The sequence below is a fragment of the Sceloporus occidentalis genome, unplaced genomic scaffold (assembly GCF_023333645.1).
Source record: "Sceloporus occidentalis isolate IW3139 unplaced genomic scaffold, rSceOcc1.0.p SCAF_19, whole genome shotgun sequence".
Lineage (NCBI taxonomy): Eukaryota > Metazoa > Chordata > Lepidosauria > Squamata > Phrynosomatidae > Sceloporus > Sceloporus occidentalis.
This window is the reverse complement of record NW_028316999.1, coordinates 9,131,598-9,151,159: the sequence shown is the minus strand read 5'-3', so window position 1 is coordinate 9,151,159 and position 19,562 is coordinate 9,131,598. Positions and strand designations below refer to the sequence as shown.

Here is a 19,562-nt window from a genome sequence, read left to right as displayed (position 1 = left end):
TTTGATTCGAGACAGAGACACCAACGTTTTTTAGTCACTAGAAAATAAAAAAAATAATTTGAAAAATGGTGCATTTTGTTTCATGAAAAGGGAAATAAAACATCATGGGATAACTTAAATTGGACTAACGTGGCACGTGTAAATGTGTTGTTCAGTTGTACGGTGCCCTATTGTTCATATGTTGAAACAAAATGAATAGCATTTTTTTTTTTTTAAATACATAAACTCTAATTCGTCATATATCAGTCCATGAAGTACTGTCCATGCTTTTAAGTGTTAAATGGAAACTCCAGCTATCATATGCTATCATACTTTATTGCATATGTTAGCTGAAAGGTCTCTTTAAATCTCCGTGGTGTCCTTCTTGCAAATGAATGAGGGGATTGCGCAGAATCCCCTAATGTGCATTTGCCCCTTCACCTGCCCCCAGTCATTGATCACTATAGAGAGAATACAAATGTCAACAAAGCTTGAGTAAGCAAGAGAACGTAGAATGTGTAAATCTCAAAGTGTACAAAGGATCCAGAATAAAATTTACCAAAATATACTATACAGCACAATACATGTTGATTTTAACCAGGGTCCTCAAGTGGAATGATTTGGAGGTATCATGTACCTGCGCTGTAAGTCTATCTAATGCCACCAGTTCTGAAACCTTGGCCGTGATAACAGATAGAGCCGGGACCTGGGGGGGGGGGGGGTATTCCATTTTCCCCATATACAATTCTGCATGATGAGGCTCCACAAAAAAATCCACATAAAGCTTCCAGCTGGTATAAACTAGGTAACATTTACGGGATAAAACAAATCTTGTAGATCATTTTGCAAATGTATAGCAGTGTTGTAGAGACTTGTTTCAGTGTAGTATTTATATTATTTTTGTTTACACAGATTTGTGAAACTACCTAGTATACTCTTGGGTATTCGACTAGAAGCTATCATGAAACGATGTTGGAAATGATATATAAACAAGCAGATCCCCGGAGTCTGTTTCTAAGTTACCAGACAGTTACAGTAACATACATATCAACTAACAGGAACCTATAGATTTCCATTAAACGGATTCTGCACAATAAAGACGAATGGCTCATATATCGCAAACGTAAAAAAAATAGTGGGCTGACGCTTACGCGAGAGTTTCAATTCATAAATTCTGACGGAAAGCAAATTTCATTTCCCAAAGCTAGCATACAAGGTATTGCAATCATAAGGTAGGGATACTAGCAGCATTACAAATAGTGTAATGACTGTCTATGAAGATCAATGCATAGATTTCGCCAAAAAACTAGGCAAAACAAGGCAGAATAATTCTGTCTAAAACATGGAGTAGTTCCCATGGAGGTGGGTTTCATCAGCCAAAGGGAAAGGGGTCCACAATTGAGAAATTAAGAGATTTTATTAAAATGTAAATTGATTTGAAGGGACTACTGCTCAAAGATCCAAACTGTGTGTTCTTTTGCATATGTATTACATATCTTGGGGAATATTTGGAAGAGGTTCCATTGTCCGTTTCTGAGATTTCCTTGTGTCGTTGTGACTTTGGAGAAGCGGCTAGAAGTTCCCAAGAATACATCGCTGCAAAAGCAGAAAATATCTTACCAAACACTTCCTCCACCCAACAAACGGTAGAGGAAGTGGATAAAAGAGGAAGCATTTGATTTCTTAAGATTTGTTTCTCTGATTGTATTTAAGCATGGAAAGCACTTATATCATAGCTAAAGTATTACATTGCTTGGAAAAATATCAGATATATTAATATTTTGCAAGTTTGTGTATATGGTATACCAGCTTGATAGAGAGAGAAAAATGAGTTGAATGATTAAAAAGAGAACAGCAGAAATTATGATTATTCTATTGGGTTTCATGCTATTTTTAAGTAGATGATTACATTTCATACTACAGCATAGCCACCGACACCTACTTTCAAAGATTAGCAAGGTTGCTCATATCATTCAGATTTTACAATAAGCCACTGATGTCATTTCGATAGCAGCATGCATTGATGCCATCTCCCACCATTTGTATAGCCAATATTAAAAAAATAAATGCAATTATTTGGTTCTTTTCAGTGTTAAAACAATTTTCATTAGATAGCTGCACATTTGTTTACGTGTCCTAACTGTGTTATCTTAACCCAATGTAGTGGCAAGCATATATACTCCTAATCATACAACCTTCAGATAAATGACAGACAGGCTCAACTTTAATCACCAAGAGGGACCATCTGACTAATGCGAGTCCATGGAGAAAGGACTTCATTAGCACTGCCATAAAGAATCAAACTCAGTGAGGTGCTAGAGCAGGGAAAGACACCAAAAACGTCTGCACGTACAGGCAAGCCATAGGTGTGCAGGAAAGGACGATGATTGGAATAAAAAGAAATAAAACCCACTTTTTCTGGATATCCCACTGTATCAATGAAAAAAATATTTTCTATGGTACTTGCCTTCTCAGATCACAATAGCTCTTTAATACAAAACATTACATATATTATCATATCTATATCCATTTCTGAAATATGCAGGATTTACATTCTTCTTTGTACATTCGCCCATGATCAGCCCCCACATTAATTCAAGTACATGCTTTCCAATTGCATGTCAGATTTAAAATGATTACATTGGTTTGTATGGATTTCAGCTTATACTTGGTGTCCCGGCAGGCAGATTTATATTTAGATTTTAACTCATATGTATACCTCTAGCTAGGCAAACGTAGCAGCAAGGCTGTAACCTATTAAGTGCCACTGGGATAAAAAACACATTCAACTGCCAATGGTTCTGTCAAATCCCGTGACCGCTACCACATCCACTATTCAATGTCACAAACCATGGGAAAATAAATAAACTGCTTACATGTCATAAAAGAATGTTTCCATCACCCTTTACTACAGTGTTCTAATGGTCCCGTAGCCACTTTGCCTGGCGTCTATTTGCAGCTTACTTGAGCTTATTGTGTATATAGAGGTTTGCAGATGTTTACATATACCATAAAGTGTTAAATTGTATTTTGTCCTACCGTATTAGAGCATTGTTCTTACCTCCAAGGATGGATTTTCCATTTCAGCTCACTTCCAGTTCTCCATCGTTGCTGCCATAAGCACATTGTCTGCACCTCGGGAAAACAGAACAGGAATTCCTTACTATTAATATTTCATTCCCTCTCTGTTCGGTGGATACACGTGCACACATTAATCGACGAACACTAAAAGCACCAGCTTCCTGAGTGTTCCTTCTAGACGCCTGTAACTCCCCAGCATCCAGCCTACAAGGAGGAAGTTTTAAACATCTTCATTTGAAACGGTGTCCATTGTTGTTCATTCCTGGGTACATGCCACCAGCCAGGTTAACATCTCAACAACATACTTAAATGCGAGAGAGGGATTCCGACACGTCACTTTCAACACATCTGCGATTTTTCCCTTGCTGCATGAAGCTACCATTACATCTCACTCATAACCTGCTGCCCATACCAATGATTACACGGACACTGGGTTTCCACATTGACTCGAGTAAACTAAATTGTCAAATACAATCTGTCTACCTCTTCACATAATGCAGTAATTACTTCTCCTTCTGTTACTCAATACTGGAAGCATCTTGAGAGCAGCCTACAATAAAACCCACAGAACTGGATTCAAATGGGTAAAAAGTGGTAAAATGGTATGATGTTGTGGGGCAGCAAAGTTTTTAATCGATGGGGCTACAAGAAGTCTGGGAATCGACCTAACAGTGATAAAAGCATCTAATATCTTTAAATGGAAAGTAAGAACTGTAAAATCTTGCACATAAAATTGTGTTCCTACAACTAGAAATATAAAAATAAACAATAATTAACAAAAAAGAAATTTTTGCAAGGTTTTCCAATGGAAAGAAAAAAAAAATCCTCCTGTCACTGTGGTAAGAAATATTTGCCACGAAGAGGATAAACCAGTAGAAACAGCTAACACACACATAATTCACAAAAACATCAGGTTAGGGGATTCATGCCTTGGGCCACATCCTGATCATGGCATAAAGGTCCTCATAGATTTGCTTTGAGTCTTGCGTGCACGGCTTTACAAGCAGAGCAGTAAAGGTACTGCGTGTGAGCGTGAAAGGGGTATATCAAAAACTCAAAATGCAGCCTTAAAACACGATAACTTGTCATGCTGCACTTTGGGATTTTGAACTTTGAGCACGGTGTTCTATAAGCTTTTTGTATAGAACGATCACACACACAAAGAAAACACAAATGCGTTGAGGCAAGTGAAGTGGAGACAAATGCAATGCAATGCACCCAACATTAGCAGCACCCTGGCACATCTCCTCGGCTGAACAAAGAATGAACTCGTCAAACTGAATCAAACGGACACGCTTGCCTTTCTGACAGGTGAAACCAAAATCTGGCTTTCTGAGCATAATCTGCATTGTCTGCTCTGAAAATTACATCCTTAAAAGGGACAACAAACCCACCACTCTTCTAAAGAAGAACACATATGCAAGTATGCTGTGACTAACTCTTAATATACATTCTTCCAAAACCAAAAGAAATGTAAAGTTCTTGCTAAACGCAGAGCAGTGCTCTTTCTGCATGATCTGATTGGCTGCTTGAAGCCATCAATCAGTAGCAGGACGGCGCGCCAGTTAAAATCAACAGTAGCACTTTCATTCATGCGCACAGGGTTACCGTGAGCCAGTGCTAGAGCTGACTGGATGGCCGAACACATCTCCTGCACGGCATTTAGCGGGGGGGGGGGGGGGGCGGTCAGGTAAGGGGCAAAATTCTGCCGAATCCCGGTCAACATAAAAATGTAACAGGACCACACAGCTTATCATATCATGGCCGGCGTGCCCCTTCAACAAACAAATGCAGCTTCAGGACCTGGTACACTTGCCAGCAGATCCGAGTATACATAAGGAAGTTTAGGTCAACCATTCAGAATACTAGTGTTTGTTGTACATCCTAACTGTTAGCATGAAATAGCTATAAGCATACCTAGATGAAAAGAAAACACAGACGTGAGTGTTCCTAACCCTGTAATTGCTAATAAAAAAAAAATAATAAAAGAATTAAAAAATCTTATATTATTGTCATTAGCATGTGCGAGAAAAAAAGATTTAAAAAAATCAGTTACTGTTGTTTTCATGGGGTATAATCACTCCATCCAAGAACTAATAGACACTGAAGAGCGATTACCCTTTTGTAATGAACTCCCGTGACCCATCTGTCTATTAGCAGAAGTGTAACAGGAGCTGCTGGGTGTGTTCTTCTAACACGCTCCTTTCTTACTAACCGAGAGATCCCAACCCAATGAGCTATTTTTTTCTTCTTTCCATGAATCAGCAAAGGAAAGGAGTGAAATAAGGAGCTTAAAGAGCGTTTCTTGTAACGACATGACCGACAAGGGTTTGCAATGGGTGTAGCGGCGCTCCTGATGTTGTAGGTCTACAAATCGTGGCATCGTCTGCCAGGCAAGCATTTCCCAGCCAAGCTAAAGCTTGCAGCCATACACTTCTGCTTACTGTAAGGCTGAGGCGACTACAAAATAAATATGCGGACGTTTGCTGCTATGGGGTTAAGCGAGACCAGACACACTTCCTCCAAAGAGCTTTCATTAGTTACTAGTGTGACTATTTACTAAACCCAAACATGTAATTAAAAGATTGCTTAAGGTCACCCAAGGGAAAGTTAGGTAAATTCTATAATATGAGCTAAGAAAGTCAAAGCAAGAATAAATAAATAGCGATTTATGATTCTGACTCATTTGAAGTCTTTGGAAATACTCTACAATGCTAAACATGTTTAAGAATTTTCACGAGTGTTTTTTTTAATAAAAATATATTGTAAACGTGAAAGAGTAGGGTTCCCTTCTGTACTGCTATCGCTTATGCTCTAAATTTGCATATTCTTAATTTTAAAGCTGCCATTATTTTTTATTCGCCCTAATTGTAATAATTGCACAAAACTTGATAGTGCTCTATAAATAAAATAAAAAAATAGATAAAATAAAACAAAAATAAATAAAATGTAATAACGGCGAGATGACAAATCCAGCATACGTGGACACAGGGCCGGCCCAAGACTTAATGCCGTCTGGGGCGAAGTTTAAAATGCCGCCGCCCCCCTGCCGCCGCTGGGGGGGGGGCATTTTAAACTTCGCCAACGCCATTATCTACCCTCCCTCCCTATCTACCCCCCCCCTTTGTACTTACCTTTAAACAGTCCTGCGGCGAGTCTCCCTGCTCTGCCATGATGCCGGCTTGTAATGCTGAGCGCCAGAAAATAGCGCACTTCCGGCGCTAAGCATTACAAGCCGGCACCGAGAACGAGCTAGAGGGCTCGCAGAGGAGAGAGAGGGGCACCGAGCGGGTAAGCGAAAACCACTCGGCGCCCCTCTCTCTCCTCCGCAATTGCCCCACTCGGCTCCATTGTAGGGCCGGCCCTGCGTGGACATTGTACCCAAAACATTACTAGGACATCAGATTGGATATATTTATAGAAAAGAAACATAGTTTATAGTAACCTAAAGGGAATTACAGTTCAATCACCTTAAAAGCAAGCTTTAATATGAACTGCTTATGCTTGAATACATTGTATGTACAACCCTAAGGATTAAAAGATTAAAGCTAAAGCTAGGTATTTTATCTCCAGTTTGCCACACTGTTGAGATGCTTTGCATGATAAATAGGCATCCTTACTTTAAGATTAAACGATAAATCAGTGATTTTAAATACCAAAGTAATTCATCCGGGTCTAGATATACTGGGCTTAAATTCTGATCTCAGAAACATAGAATTGTACGCAAAAAAAAAATAAAAAAAAAAATGAACTATTTTAGTCTGTCCTGTAAATTTGCACCTGGCCCATGCTATGTTATTTGGCCCATAAACGAATGCTTGGTTGTATAGCGAGAGGTATTAGCAGTAGAAAGAGTTCATGCCGTTGTACAGATCACTGATGAGACCTCACTTGGAGTATTGTGTACAGTACTGGAGACCGGATCTCCAGAAGGATATAGAAATGTTGGAGAAAGTCCAGAGAAGGTCTACTAAAATGGTTCATGGATTATAGAATAAAACTTACCAGGAAAGGTTCAAGGATCGTAACATATATAGCCTAAAAGAAAGACGTGGTGGGGCGGGGGATATATGATAGAAACATTTAAAAAAAAGGGGGAAACTACCACAAAAGGACACAGTCTAAGAGTAATATCAGTAAAACTTACTGAGAGGGTAGTGGATGCATGGAATAGCCTTTATGCATGCATGGGATATTTATAAGGCTATCCTAGATATTAAGATAGGGCCAGAGACAAAGCAAAGTATTCAGAAATTGGGTGCAATGGATGGGCCAGATGGTTCCTATCTGCTGCTGGATAGAAACAATTCACACAATAAATACATTGATCGGGACACGGTCTTGGAAAGTTAATCATTGACTTGATACAGTGTTTCTAAACATTCAGAATCATATGACGAGTGCTTTCCTTTTTTACATAACGCCAATAACCCGCTACTAAACAATATGCACTGCCGGAAGTTTGACTCACTTTAATTTGTGCTAAATGCGAAATCAGAGCAGCTGGTGTTTTTACTCGCTAGGTAGATAAGTCACGCAAACCATTACCCTACGGTACACATGATCAGAAAGCTTCTAACGGCTGCTCACCTGCGTATGCAAATGATTTGCAATAAATCCGTAATTATTATCAGGAGAGTGCCCCAGAACAATTCAGAGGACTTTTTATCTTTGAGCTTGGAAGTTAACTGGCGGTTGCTGTCGGCTTGAGTGTCAGGAGACCATGTTTCCTCGTTGCAGCTGGATTCACAACTGAACCCAATCGTCTGTTCAATAGCCGGCCAAAGAAGTTCCGCAGAAAGGGTGATTGTCCTTTTTCTCATTAAATAAATGAATGGAAAGAACTGCAAAAAATTGAGGCATACCAATGGAAAACAATGAGGAACCAAATGCTCAGGTAGACATCCGCCAAACACTTTTTACGAGTGGCTCATCCTTAATTATAGGCTACGGTGATTCTCTAGACTGTAAGCTCGTTTGAGCAGGGCCCTCCTCACCGGTTGTCTCTGTAAGTCAATTTGTTATGTTACATACTACTGGTTGTGTCCTGTCTACCCATTGTACAGCGCTATGGAATTTAATGGCACTATATAAAACAATTATAAGAATACTGCTCAAAAGCATCTCTTAGAAGCCACTGAGAACATTACCCCTGTATAGTACACAAAGTGTAAAGTCATAAACTAGTTAGGATGAAGCAAATATATATTAAGCTAACAGTGGGCTACAACGTATGCTTTAAATGGCCTCTAACAAATGCCTTTTAGAATGTCATGTGATCATTTAATAGCTTTACCGTTTTGTTCATCTAAAGTCCATTAGGCGAAATGTCTATCTGAAGTCTTGGTTGCATGTTGCATGCCTCTATTTTCTAATATGTTCTTTTTCCTCTGGTTGCTGCCTTTATTTGTAAAGCCACTCAGAAACAAGCAATAATAAACAATACCTTTTATTCATTTAAATCCATTACGGATCCCCCCACTGGTGCGGGGAACTCCTATCTCTGACAGCCGGGGAAGGTATCTGCGACGGATGCAGACAAACCCCCGCTGCCAACTCCACCTCCTTCCGGCTGCAGCGGACGTTGTCTACGCGAATCGCGTAGACGTCAACCCGCTGCCCCGGCAATACCGCAGGATATTGGAAGCACCGGTAAGTGTGTGTGTGCGTGTGTTAAATGGGGGCATAGGGCATTTCAGGAGGCAGAGTGGCGTTAAAGGGGCATTTAATAGAGCACTCTGCCTCCTGAAATGCCTTATACCTCCCTATATGCCACTCTGCCCCATAATATGCCTTTTAACCCCCTAAATGCCAGAGTGGCATATAGGGGTATAAGGCATTTCTGGAGGCAGAGTGCTCTATACAATGCCTTTTAACTCCCTTGATGCCACTCTGCCTCCTGGAATGCCTTATACCTCCCTATATGCCACTCTGCCCCATAATATGCATTTTAACCCCCTAAATGCCAGAATGGGATATAGGGGTATAAGGCATTTGTGGAGGCAGAGTGGCACATAGGGGGTCAAAAGGCATACCATGGGGCACAGTGGCATATAGAGGGTTAAAAGGCATATCATGGGCCACAGTGCCATACTGGTGTGGCAAGTCTGGGGGCAGATGTGCGTAACTGGGGGACAGGTTGGAAAATACAAGGAAATAAAAACAAAAAAAATATTTTTCTCAATCATAGCTTTTATTTAAAAAAAATAGTTTACATGAATTAACATTTACTGGTAAAACTTTTTTCCTTAAGGGTCGTCTTATAGTCAGGCTTTTTCTTTTTTTCCTAAGTTAATATTCAGATTTTGGGGGGTCGTCTTATAATCGAGCAAATACGGTATTACAGAAAAATGAACATGAATGAAGAACTAACACATGTATGTCATTTTAAAAAATGTATGCAAAATCCAATGCCCCTCTTGTGCCTGTAGTTATTGTTCAGTCTCTCAGTGCCGTGGAGACATCGTGGCCAACTCTCCATGTTTTGGAGGACATTCAACAGAGTTCTTGCTTTTCAATCATTCACAACAATCTAGTCTTCATCAGAATGGTTGAAGAACACAAGTCCCATTGAAATCTTGTATCAGGACCCGAAACTAATAGCTCATGCTCAAAACTCAAAATTTTACTTTCTTACACCGGGACACTGATGCCCATATTATTTAATATCAAAATTATGAGCTATTTAGGCTCAACTTTATTTAATTTTAAGATTTTGTGCTAAAAATAGGCAACAAAGTCCTATAGGGGACAAATACGTTTTCACATTGGACATTTCTATTCATGAAAATCACAGGCTGACATTGTTATACCTGCACGTGAAGCCACGCATTGCTCCTTCTCCTAGGAGATCTAAGAGTTAATCCTCAGACACATACGCCTAGAAATACTCTGTATTACTGTACTCTGGTAAACAACTAAACATCCCAGGAGGTCCAATTAATGCCTTTGGAGAAAGCACTACACATGGGACCATGTACTGTCACAAAATATCCTCGTTTTGAGGGAGAACGTTTGCTTACGCTACTAGCTCACGTGCGGCACGTCTGTGATTATAGGGAAAGAAAGTAAAATGGGGAGAAACAAAATCTGCCATATAATAAGAGGAAAATGTATTTATTGTATCATACTGCTCTATTAACGCTGGATGCAGCATTGGCAGTTATATCAAACTATTAATCTCTTTCTGCCACAATAATCTCCCCTTAAAAAAGCTATTAAAATGAGTACTTCACTTCAAACGCTCTTACAGGGACAACTTTTACAGATTAAATATTGAACACTGCTTATTATTTCTGTGGCAGCTTAGCGATCCTTTATGATATTTTCAGGAATCCTTTATTTATTTATTTTTAAACACTCATCGAAAACGGCTTTGATATAGTATCTTTCAAAAGACCATCACATCATCCACGATACTTCACACAGTTTCAAAGATAATAGTCCTTAAGTAACATTAGTAAAAGCTACAGGAATTAGCAAAATAAGCATTCAAAGCAAGTGGGTCTTTTATATAAAAGACGACAGACACGGCAATCATTTTATTGCTGATACCGGGAGCATTACTGTTTAATTATGTATTACTACGTTATTATCCATAGCTTTACTTCGTATTACCAACCTTGCCCTGAAAAATCAATACTAAATAAATCCAATAAGTCAGTTAATATATAGGCTCCTCTTGCAACTTCACAATACAAGAACTTGTTCTCTACGTACAAAGCACTAAATATTCTGTAATATATATACCTATACGCACTAGACGCCATTCACTGTAGTAGTTTTCAAGCACCGGATGAAAATGCATGTTTATTATCCCAATGAGATTCCCACAAACGAATGTCAAACATAGAAATAAAAATGTATTATTCAAGAAAATCTTCAAACCCGCATACCTAGTCTCGAAAATATTGACAAAAATGACAAGGAGCTTTATGAATTATATTGTGGAGCACAGTCTCCGATGGACTGAGTTGGACGGCTACAAAGAGAAAACGTGTATGCCTATATTAATATAAAAAAAGTCAGCGCACGAGAGGGACATACTAAGAAAAAATAAGAAACGTTAACCTTACTGGCTGGTTTATCCCTTTATATGGCAGATACATCGCGGCTCAATGTACGATAAGAGCATATGACGCGTATCGTGGCTTGTTGGCAGCCCTCGGGGACTGGAAGTATCCAAATCTGCTCTGATACAATTAGGTGTAAACAGCTTCTGGACTGAAACTGAAAATCCAGCATTTACCTGTCCAAAACCAAATATGACCCCCACCATAAAAAAAATCTCACACTTTTATTTAAAGTAAGTAACACAGCAAAATAGGACAAAAAAATTCAATAACAATATTAATATATTATATATATATATATAAATATATATATGATTGTTAATAGCAATCACACTCCTATCATGCCCAGATCCCAGGCATACCCAGATTCCAGCATGTACTAGCTGACTTGGCATGATAGGAGTGTGATTTCTGTTAGCAATCATATATATATATATATATATATATATATAAAACACTTTCAGAAAGATGGTCAGCACTCCAGGTCTTTAAATTGACAATTTCATTTTATTCAAAGTCAAGTCGACGTTTCAGTCATTACTGACTTTCATCAGGACATCCTGATGAAAGTCAGTAATGACTGAAACGTCGACTTGACTTTGAATAAAATGAAATTGTCAATTTAAAGACCTGGAGTGCTGACCATCTTTCTGAAAGTGTTTTATATGGAAACTGCTGGTTACTAGCACCGGGCTTGGAACATTTGGAATGGTGTGCATGGACTCTGTGAGTAAATATATATATATATATATATAGCTATTATTATTGCACTCAGCACTAGAGGCATAGAGTCAGACATACAAATCCTGTATTTGCAGGTATACAATAATAATGTATGGAAACATAGCACAAGATAAAACTACAGGCATAGATGATAGGTTGCACAACCCAAAGCCAGCTCTGGCGTCCACACTGCCCGCATAGAACCTGACCAGCACCCAGATTACACACATACGATTTATCATCTTCGTCCCCAAACAGCCCGGCCTGTGCCATCCTTGTCCCATAAACACCCTGCCTGTGTCATCTTGGTCCCCAAGGCTCAAACATCCTGCTCTACATCAATTATACATCTATCATACACACAAACACTTTAACAATCACTCACTAATTCGCACTTTCATTCACATAATTAATTCACACAATCATTTATTCTGTCTCTCATTCACACATTCATTAATGCATTCTCACAAACTCATTAATTATCTCCCTCATTCAGACAATTCATCCACACATTCATTTATTCTCTCACTCATTCTCACTATCTACCTCTCCCCCTTTGTAGTTAAAGGTTTTGGACTTACCACTCAGAAGTCCTGCGGTGGGAGCACGACGCCTCTGTCTTCCTGCTCTGCCGCTGCTTCGCGCCGAAATATGACGTCATATTTCGGCGCTCAGCATGACATGCCGGCACCGCGACGGAGTAAGCCGGGGGCGTTGCCACGGGCTAGGGTGACCACATGTCCCGGATCCCCGGCAGCATCGTCACTTCGGCAACCGCTCGGCGCCCCTCTCTCTCCTCCGTGTAAAAAAAAAAAAAAAAGTGCTGCTGGGGATCCGGACATGTGGTCACTCTAGCCCGTGGCACCCCCCTGACGAGCGGCACCCGGGGCAGACCGCCCCCCCCCCCCCCGCTAGGTACGCTACTGCTTCTAGGAAGGAACATATAAATCAATATATTTTGAAATAAATTAGGAAATGTACTAGCTAACCCATATCTTATTTGGATAACTTTTAGCATGTTTTCTTTTAAACGGTTGCGTATATACTGTTGAACATAAGTAAGAAATATGCGCGTGTCTAGACTTGTTACCAAAGGATGACCGACGGTCATCACTCATATGTATAAAGGTAGCTGGTAAGCACATGCATGCCTTTACAGCCTGTAAAAATCCCTGGTATTTTACTACAGCATTTTAGTTAAAGAAGGCCTAGTAACGGGTGCCAAATCTACAACAAACATATTGCTTCTGGTTACGGGATGCACTGTTAGTCTATGCAAGCAATAGCCATAAAGAAGAAAAAGCAGCGTTCTTCAAACGTTTTCCCGTAAGCCAGTGCAATAACATGAGACACTCCCAACCCTAGTCCTATCGCTACACGGAAGGGCAGGTAAGTTTAAAGCACATTTGTCAGACAGTAATCATAGGAACCAATTACATGAGAAATCCTTTGTATCAGCAATTGCTTATTAAATGATAGTCTAAGAAACATACAGCTCACACGGCTCTACTATAGCAAATCCTAGCACAATCAGCAAGGTGTAGCCCAGGACTTGTCAATGAATGGCTCGGGATTTGCCTTACAACCATTAATTTAGAGGAAGAGCACATTCTTGAAGGGCAGCGGTCTTACAGCTTAGGAACACATCTGGAGCTCCAGAGAGCTGTCTTTGGCAACAAAGATTCCACTGTTAAACTCCAACATCCAAACCAGTCCTACTGTATGGAGCTGAAACCTGGAGGACAACCAAAACAAGCATCAAGATCTACACCAACAGCAGCCTCAGAAGTATTCTGCAGATTCGCTGGCCAGACACCATCAGCAACACCATTCTCTGAGACAGAATCTGCCATGTCTCAGCAAAAAGAAGAACTCAGGAAGAGAAGACGGGGCTTGATAGGGCAAACGCTATGCAAGCAGCCGTCCAACAACACCAATAAGGCACTGAGAGGGAACCCTCAAGGCAAGTGGAAAAAAAGGCAGTCCAAGAAATACCTGGTGACATGACCTCAAGGCTGACACCAAACATATGAGATACACCTGGGACCTGAGAATGACCCAAGGCAGAGCACTCTAGGGATCTGTAGTTGGCGGCCTATACCCTGGCAGGGGTGATGGGCATAAGTAAGCACATTATCACAGCTCCCTCACTCTGATATCGGCATCTCAATCCGCTCTCCTGATACTGTCACTAGCTACAGCTAGGGTAGCGTGAGAGACCTGGCCTGACCTGAGTAACAGGCATCTTGCAACCAACAACATGTTGCAACCCCAAGCTTGGAAAGCTGTGCACTAAATTGTGAATTTCGGCATTTATGAAGTTATATGATGAAAGACGCAAAGAAGACGAAGAAGAGAGACTAAGGCAGGTGGACATCTGGTAGTGTGTCCTTCAAACTGCAGCACATTGTTACATTCTAGACACACAACGCATGGCGTTGCCTCAACATCCACATCTGCAGGGTTATTTCGTAGCACTGAAGGCACATTTTCTATCAGCTAAAACAACAACATGCTGAACACAGGAAGCATGCTTTAAGTTCCTACATCAGCTGATAATACGACTGAATTCTTGATGAAGAACCATGGGGGGGGGGGAAAGCTGAAATTTACCACACATCTTTTGTTCTATAAGATTTCCCCTTTGCATCATATTAACAGTACAAACAATATACTTACTAATCACAACCAAATTTAGTTCAAGGGACAGTCCGGCCATTGCGTTCCGTTTAATGCATATGACAGCTGTACGGCTCCTTTAAATGTTCACGTTACACAGTTTCCAAATGCATGGAGGGATTCTGCAGAATCAGCCACAGAGGTCAGCCCCTTTCCTCCCGCACCAGCTAAAAGCCGCCCAGCCGAACACCGCTCCATGCAAGATCCTCACTTCCAGCTCCAGCGCTGCCTAGGCAAGCACTCAAACCACAGTGCCCATGTGCAGCACGCGTTCCCTTTGATTTGGGAATGCTTCAAGCAGGCAATCAGTGGCAGCAAAGATGGACCACGGAGGAGGAGGGCAGCTGCTGCAGAAGGGCTGCAGCTTCTAGGTCTAGGTTCTGACTTTTTCACTGCTATCAAAGGTGCCGCCACAAGGCTGGTTGTTGAGGATTTTACACCTGTAGTAAATAGATGACTTGCTATGGTTACGGCACACAGCCGCACGATTCCACCTCTCAAGACAAACCATGTGCAGTAAATGACAGTTACTCCTAAAATAACCCCAGAAAGGCCAAAGCGTGCTCATGTTTTCAAGCCTGAAATATAAATATTGTCAATAAAGCATATTTTTAGCAGGGTACATTCTTGTTGCTCTTCCAAGCAGGCACCGGATCATTGTTGGAATGAGATTCTTGAAATGTCTGCATTCTTTGGACAAAAAACAAAGAACAGGACACCTGCATCCTGCACAGTGCGGTCGCCCTGAAGATGATGAAGAAGCCAAACAAACAAAACCCCCCTGGCCTTAATAATCTCTTCTACTGGAACTGGGGCCTGTTACACGGGAAGCTGCAGATAAGGACCTCCAGAGTTTGGTTAAGAAGACACCTTTCTCTGTAATAGATTGCAAGCTTTTGAGACCACAATATCATCATGTGCCTGAAGAGACCTGGACAGCCTCAAAAGCTGCAATCTAGAATGCTTGAGTGTTTCATCTTTAGTAATGTGTCACAGTATACAGTACTTTTATACATCTTTAGACACGAAACATACACAGCAAGTGTCAGCAACCCAAATGGCCCCAAATCACAAAATACAACAACACAACAAAATCCCTCACTTACAAAGGGAATAACTTCTAAATAGTGAGCATCCCCAGCCCTATGAACCTGCTGCAGTCAAATATCCATATGCTGTTATACATATGTACACACAACTACACACACAGCACAGCTACAGCTACACACACAATGATTGACACACCACAAACACCAAATGCCCCGAGCACCCGGTTACCACACACAGACAGACATACCCCAGTAGGAACACTACCACCCAGATCACCCCGCAGCCTGTGTACATATACCCCACACAGGGGCAGTCACTTCTACCCACTCTCACACACCCACTGCCACTCACGGTTACCCTCCAGCCGCCATTTACAGCCTCTGGCTCCCGCTTACCTTTCAACGGGAAGACGGAAGACATGAACCAAAAAGACCCGGCCACAGCCCCGGCCTTGAGTATCGCAGCCATCCGGCCGGCCACGGACACACGGAGAGGAGGAGGAGAGATCGTGAGCGCCCCGCCTCTGAGTGACAGCTGGGGGAGGGACAGCGAGTTGTGAGAGAGAGCATCAGCCGGGGTGCCTGCCTGGGGCCTGCTCGCTCCCCACAGCCATGTCCGGTATAGCAGGCGCGCCGCACACGCACTTCCCCATAGGCTGTACACACTCACCGTGCATGGCTCCGGTGTACGGTCATACGTGTGGCCACATGCCATACATACCAGCCGTACCGTGACCAAAGCATTAGCCCATAGTAACCATGCGTGTTCTAATTCATCAATAGCTCACTCTCTGTGACCTGCATCATGATTTCAAAGATAATTATATATAAATATACACACACACATATATATACACACACACACACATATATATATATACACACACACATATATATACACACACACATATATATACACACACACATATATATATATACACACACATATATATACACACACATATATACACACACACATATATATATATACATACACACATATATACATACACACATATATATACACACACATATATAATTACATTTTCTTGCAGCAATGCTCATCACATATGCGGATATAGGTGGGCACCCTGGCACAACTGGTTGAGCCCAAGCCTGGCCTGGCCTTGCTCGGGAGGAGCGTGCCAAGCCAGCTAAAACACTACCTTTCTGTCCCTGAATCCTTGCATACTAAGACCCTGTGTACCCGGTGAGTAATTCCGGCTTGACTCGCCCCTGTGCCTCATCAACCAGTTCTACTTTAGATCTTTACTGATCCGGATATATTTTTCTCCATCCGAAGATTAGATAGATTATACTATGGGAGCAAGTCAAATAACCGTAATAAATAAAACCGTAAAAATTCAGTGGATTCAATTCTGGAAGATTTCCAGAGCCTAATATAGGTGTTATCTATCTTAATAGTCACGGCACACAGACCAAACGTTTCCCCCCTAAAAGTAATAATGTTTAAAAATAAGAGTTCCACAACTAGCACAATATCCGGAACGTTTGGCCCTCTCTATATAACTGACCCCTCCGGATCAAGTAACTTTGCCAGTGGCTCTTAATGTAACACGTTGTAATAAAGTGGTACTTGTAATAATGTATATGTTATATTAAAAGGCTACCACTAAACTATGTGTCACGTTTATGATGGACCAGCAGTCTTTATGAAATATGTCCTCTGATTCATCCTGGTATCTCACAGCTGCCGGCCGCCACTCCTTGGTTCCTATGATTGCTCTGGATATGCATTTCTTTTTTTTCTGGAATGCATAGTAAATAGTGGTTTGGTAAATGGAGTAAAAAGAAGACTTGAAAAAACTTCTATTAGAAGTTACACGCCATCAATGAGAAATCCTACACATGGAATCCTTGCCCCTGCAGGCCTTGTGGTGCCATATAGACCCATATGTGCGGTTTCTACAGGGGAACCCCAGATGCCACCTTTTATATTTAGCTACTCACATGCATTCCTAACCTGACGGGATGACTGTCAAGTATGTAGCACAAAATAGCTGCTTTGTTCATGTGCGTGATATTGCTTTACATGTTTAACTGTCAAGTTCATGTGCGTTTTAGCAGGCATGTGTAAGGAGTCTGAGGTTCCATCAGCAGGACTAACCGGGAAGAGACAGGCAGCATTTTGTGTTTGAGTTCTGCTACATTGCAAAGTTAACATGTAAAATGTTCATAAGGTGGTGTGTGTGGTTCTAGGACGAACAGATGTTTTTATGTGAGTCGCATCTGATCTGGCACGGGGTCTCACAGAATCATGGGAGTCATAAGATATATGCGCAAAGATTCAGTGACGCTCCAACAAAGTAAAAGTCCTTTCTAGATTCTTTATGAAAATGTCAAAGAGAGTAGTCCTAATATCAGACATCAAACATAATTGGCAATGTTAAAAAAAAAACAGCTGGCATCTTATAAAATTACAAGGCTTTGCTTTTAAGCATTCTGATTTCCCCCGTATTAATACCTGTGGCTGCAGGTTGTCATCCTCTAAATTGATCGTAATAATAATGCTGTTATTGGCAGAGCTCCCGCTAAGATGAGCAATCCAAGATTTAAACAGCAAAACAAAACACACTGTATACAAATGTGTGGATGACAGGGACTGCTCCTGTCAAATACTTTACTGACATTTTTATGCTATTTCCCCTTTCAGTTTCATGGTGACCATGATTCAGATATTAATCTGCTTTCTGATGTGCTATTACATTTTTGCCTGCGTGGCTCTTGGGGACATTTTGTAGGAGTAGTTGGCCAAGGTAAAATTGGATCACTGTCACATAAGGTTAGCTCCTTTAGGTTCGAAAAAAGGTCCACTTCCGATTACCACGATAATAATATGTGTTTATATACACTCACTGGCCACTTTATTAGGTACAGCATGCTAGTACCAGGACCCCCTTTTGCCTTCAGAATTGCCTTCATTCTTCATGGCATATTTTCTACAAGGTGCTGGAAACATTCCTCAGATATTTTGGTCCATATGGACATGATGGCATTACGCGGTTGCAGATTTCTCAGCTGCACATCCATGATGCGAATCTCCACCTCATCCCAAAGGTGCTCTGTTGGATTGAGATCTGGTGACTGTGGAGACCATTGGAGTACAGGAACTCATTGTCATCATTTTGAGATGATGTGAGCTTTGTGACATGGTGCATTATCTTGCTGGAAGTAGCCATCAGAAGATGGGTACACTGTGGTCATAAAGGGATGGACATGGTCAGCAACAATACTCAGGTAGGCTGTCATGTTTAAACGATGCTCAGTTGGTATTGAGGGGCCCAAAGTGTTCCAAGAAAATGTCCCCCACACCATTACACCACCACCAGCCTGAACCGTTGATATAAGGCAGGATGGATCCATGCTTTCATGTTGTTTATGCCAAAGTCTGATCCTGCCATCTGAATGTCGCAGCTGGAATCGAGACTAGACCAGGCAACGTTCTTCCATTCTTCCATTGTCCAATTTTGGTGATCCTGTTCGAATTGTACCCTCAGTTTCCTGTTCTTCGTTAACAGGAGTGGCACCCGGTGTGGTCTTCTGTTGCTGTAGCCCATCTGCTTCAAGGTTTGGTGTGTTGTACATTCAGAGATGGTATTCTGCATACCTTGGTTGTAATGAGTGGTTATTTGAGTTACTGTTGCCTTTCTGTCATCTCGAATCAGTGCCCATTCTCCTCTGACCTCTGACATCAACAAGTCATTTTTCGTCCACACAACTACCACTCACTGGATATTTTCTCTTTTTCTAACCATTATCTGTTAATCCTAGAGATGGCTGTGTGTGAAAATCCCAATAGATCAGCAGTTTCTGAAATACTCAGACCAGCCCATCTGGCACCAACAACCACACCACTTAAATCCCCTTTCTACCCCATTCTGATGCTCGGTTTGAACTTCAGCAAGTTGTCTTGACCACATCTACATGCCTAAATGCATTGAGTTGCTGCTATGTGATT

At 41.2% G+C, this 19,562-nt stretch overlaps 1 protein-coding gene across 1 annotated transcript in view; it reads left to right on the top strand.

Annotated features, from left to right (window-relative positions):
- Positions 1 to 13,577: 13,577 nt before the first annotated feature.
- The window catches only part of LOC149302375 (uncharacterized), a 96,174-nt gene continuing 90,189 nt past the window's right edge, over positions 13,578 to 19,562 (top strand). Inside the window, exon 1 of the mRNA XM_089482448.1 lies at positions 13,578 to 13,818. Within this exon, the coding sequence (XP_089338574.1) occupies positions 13,578 to 13,818 (241 nt within the window). The remainder of the gene's footprint in view (positions 13,819 to 19,562) is intronic.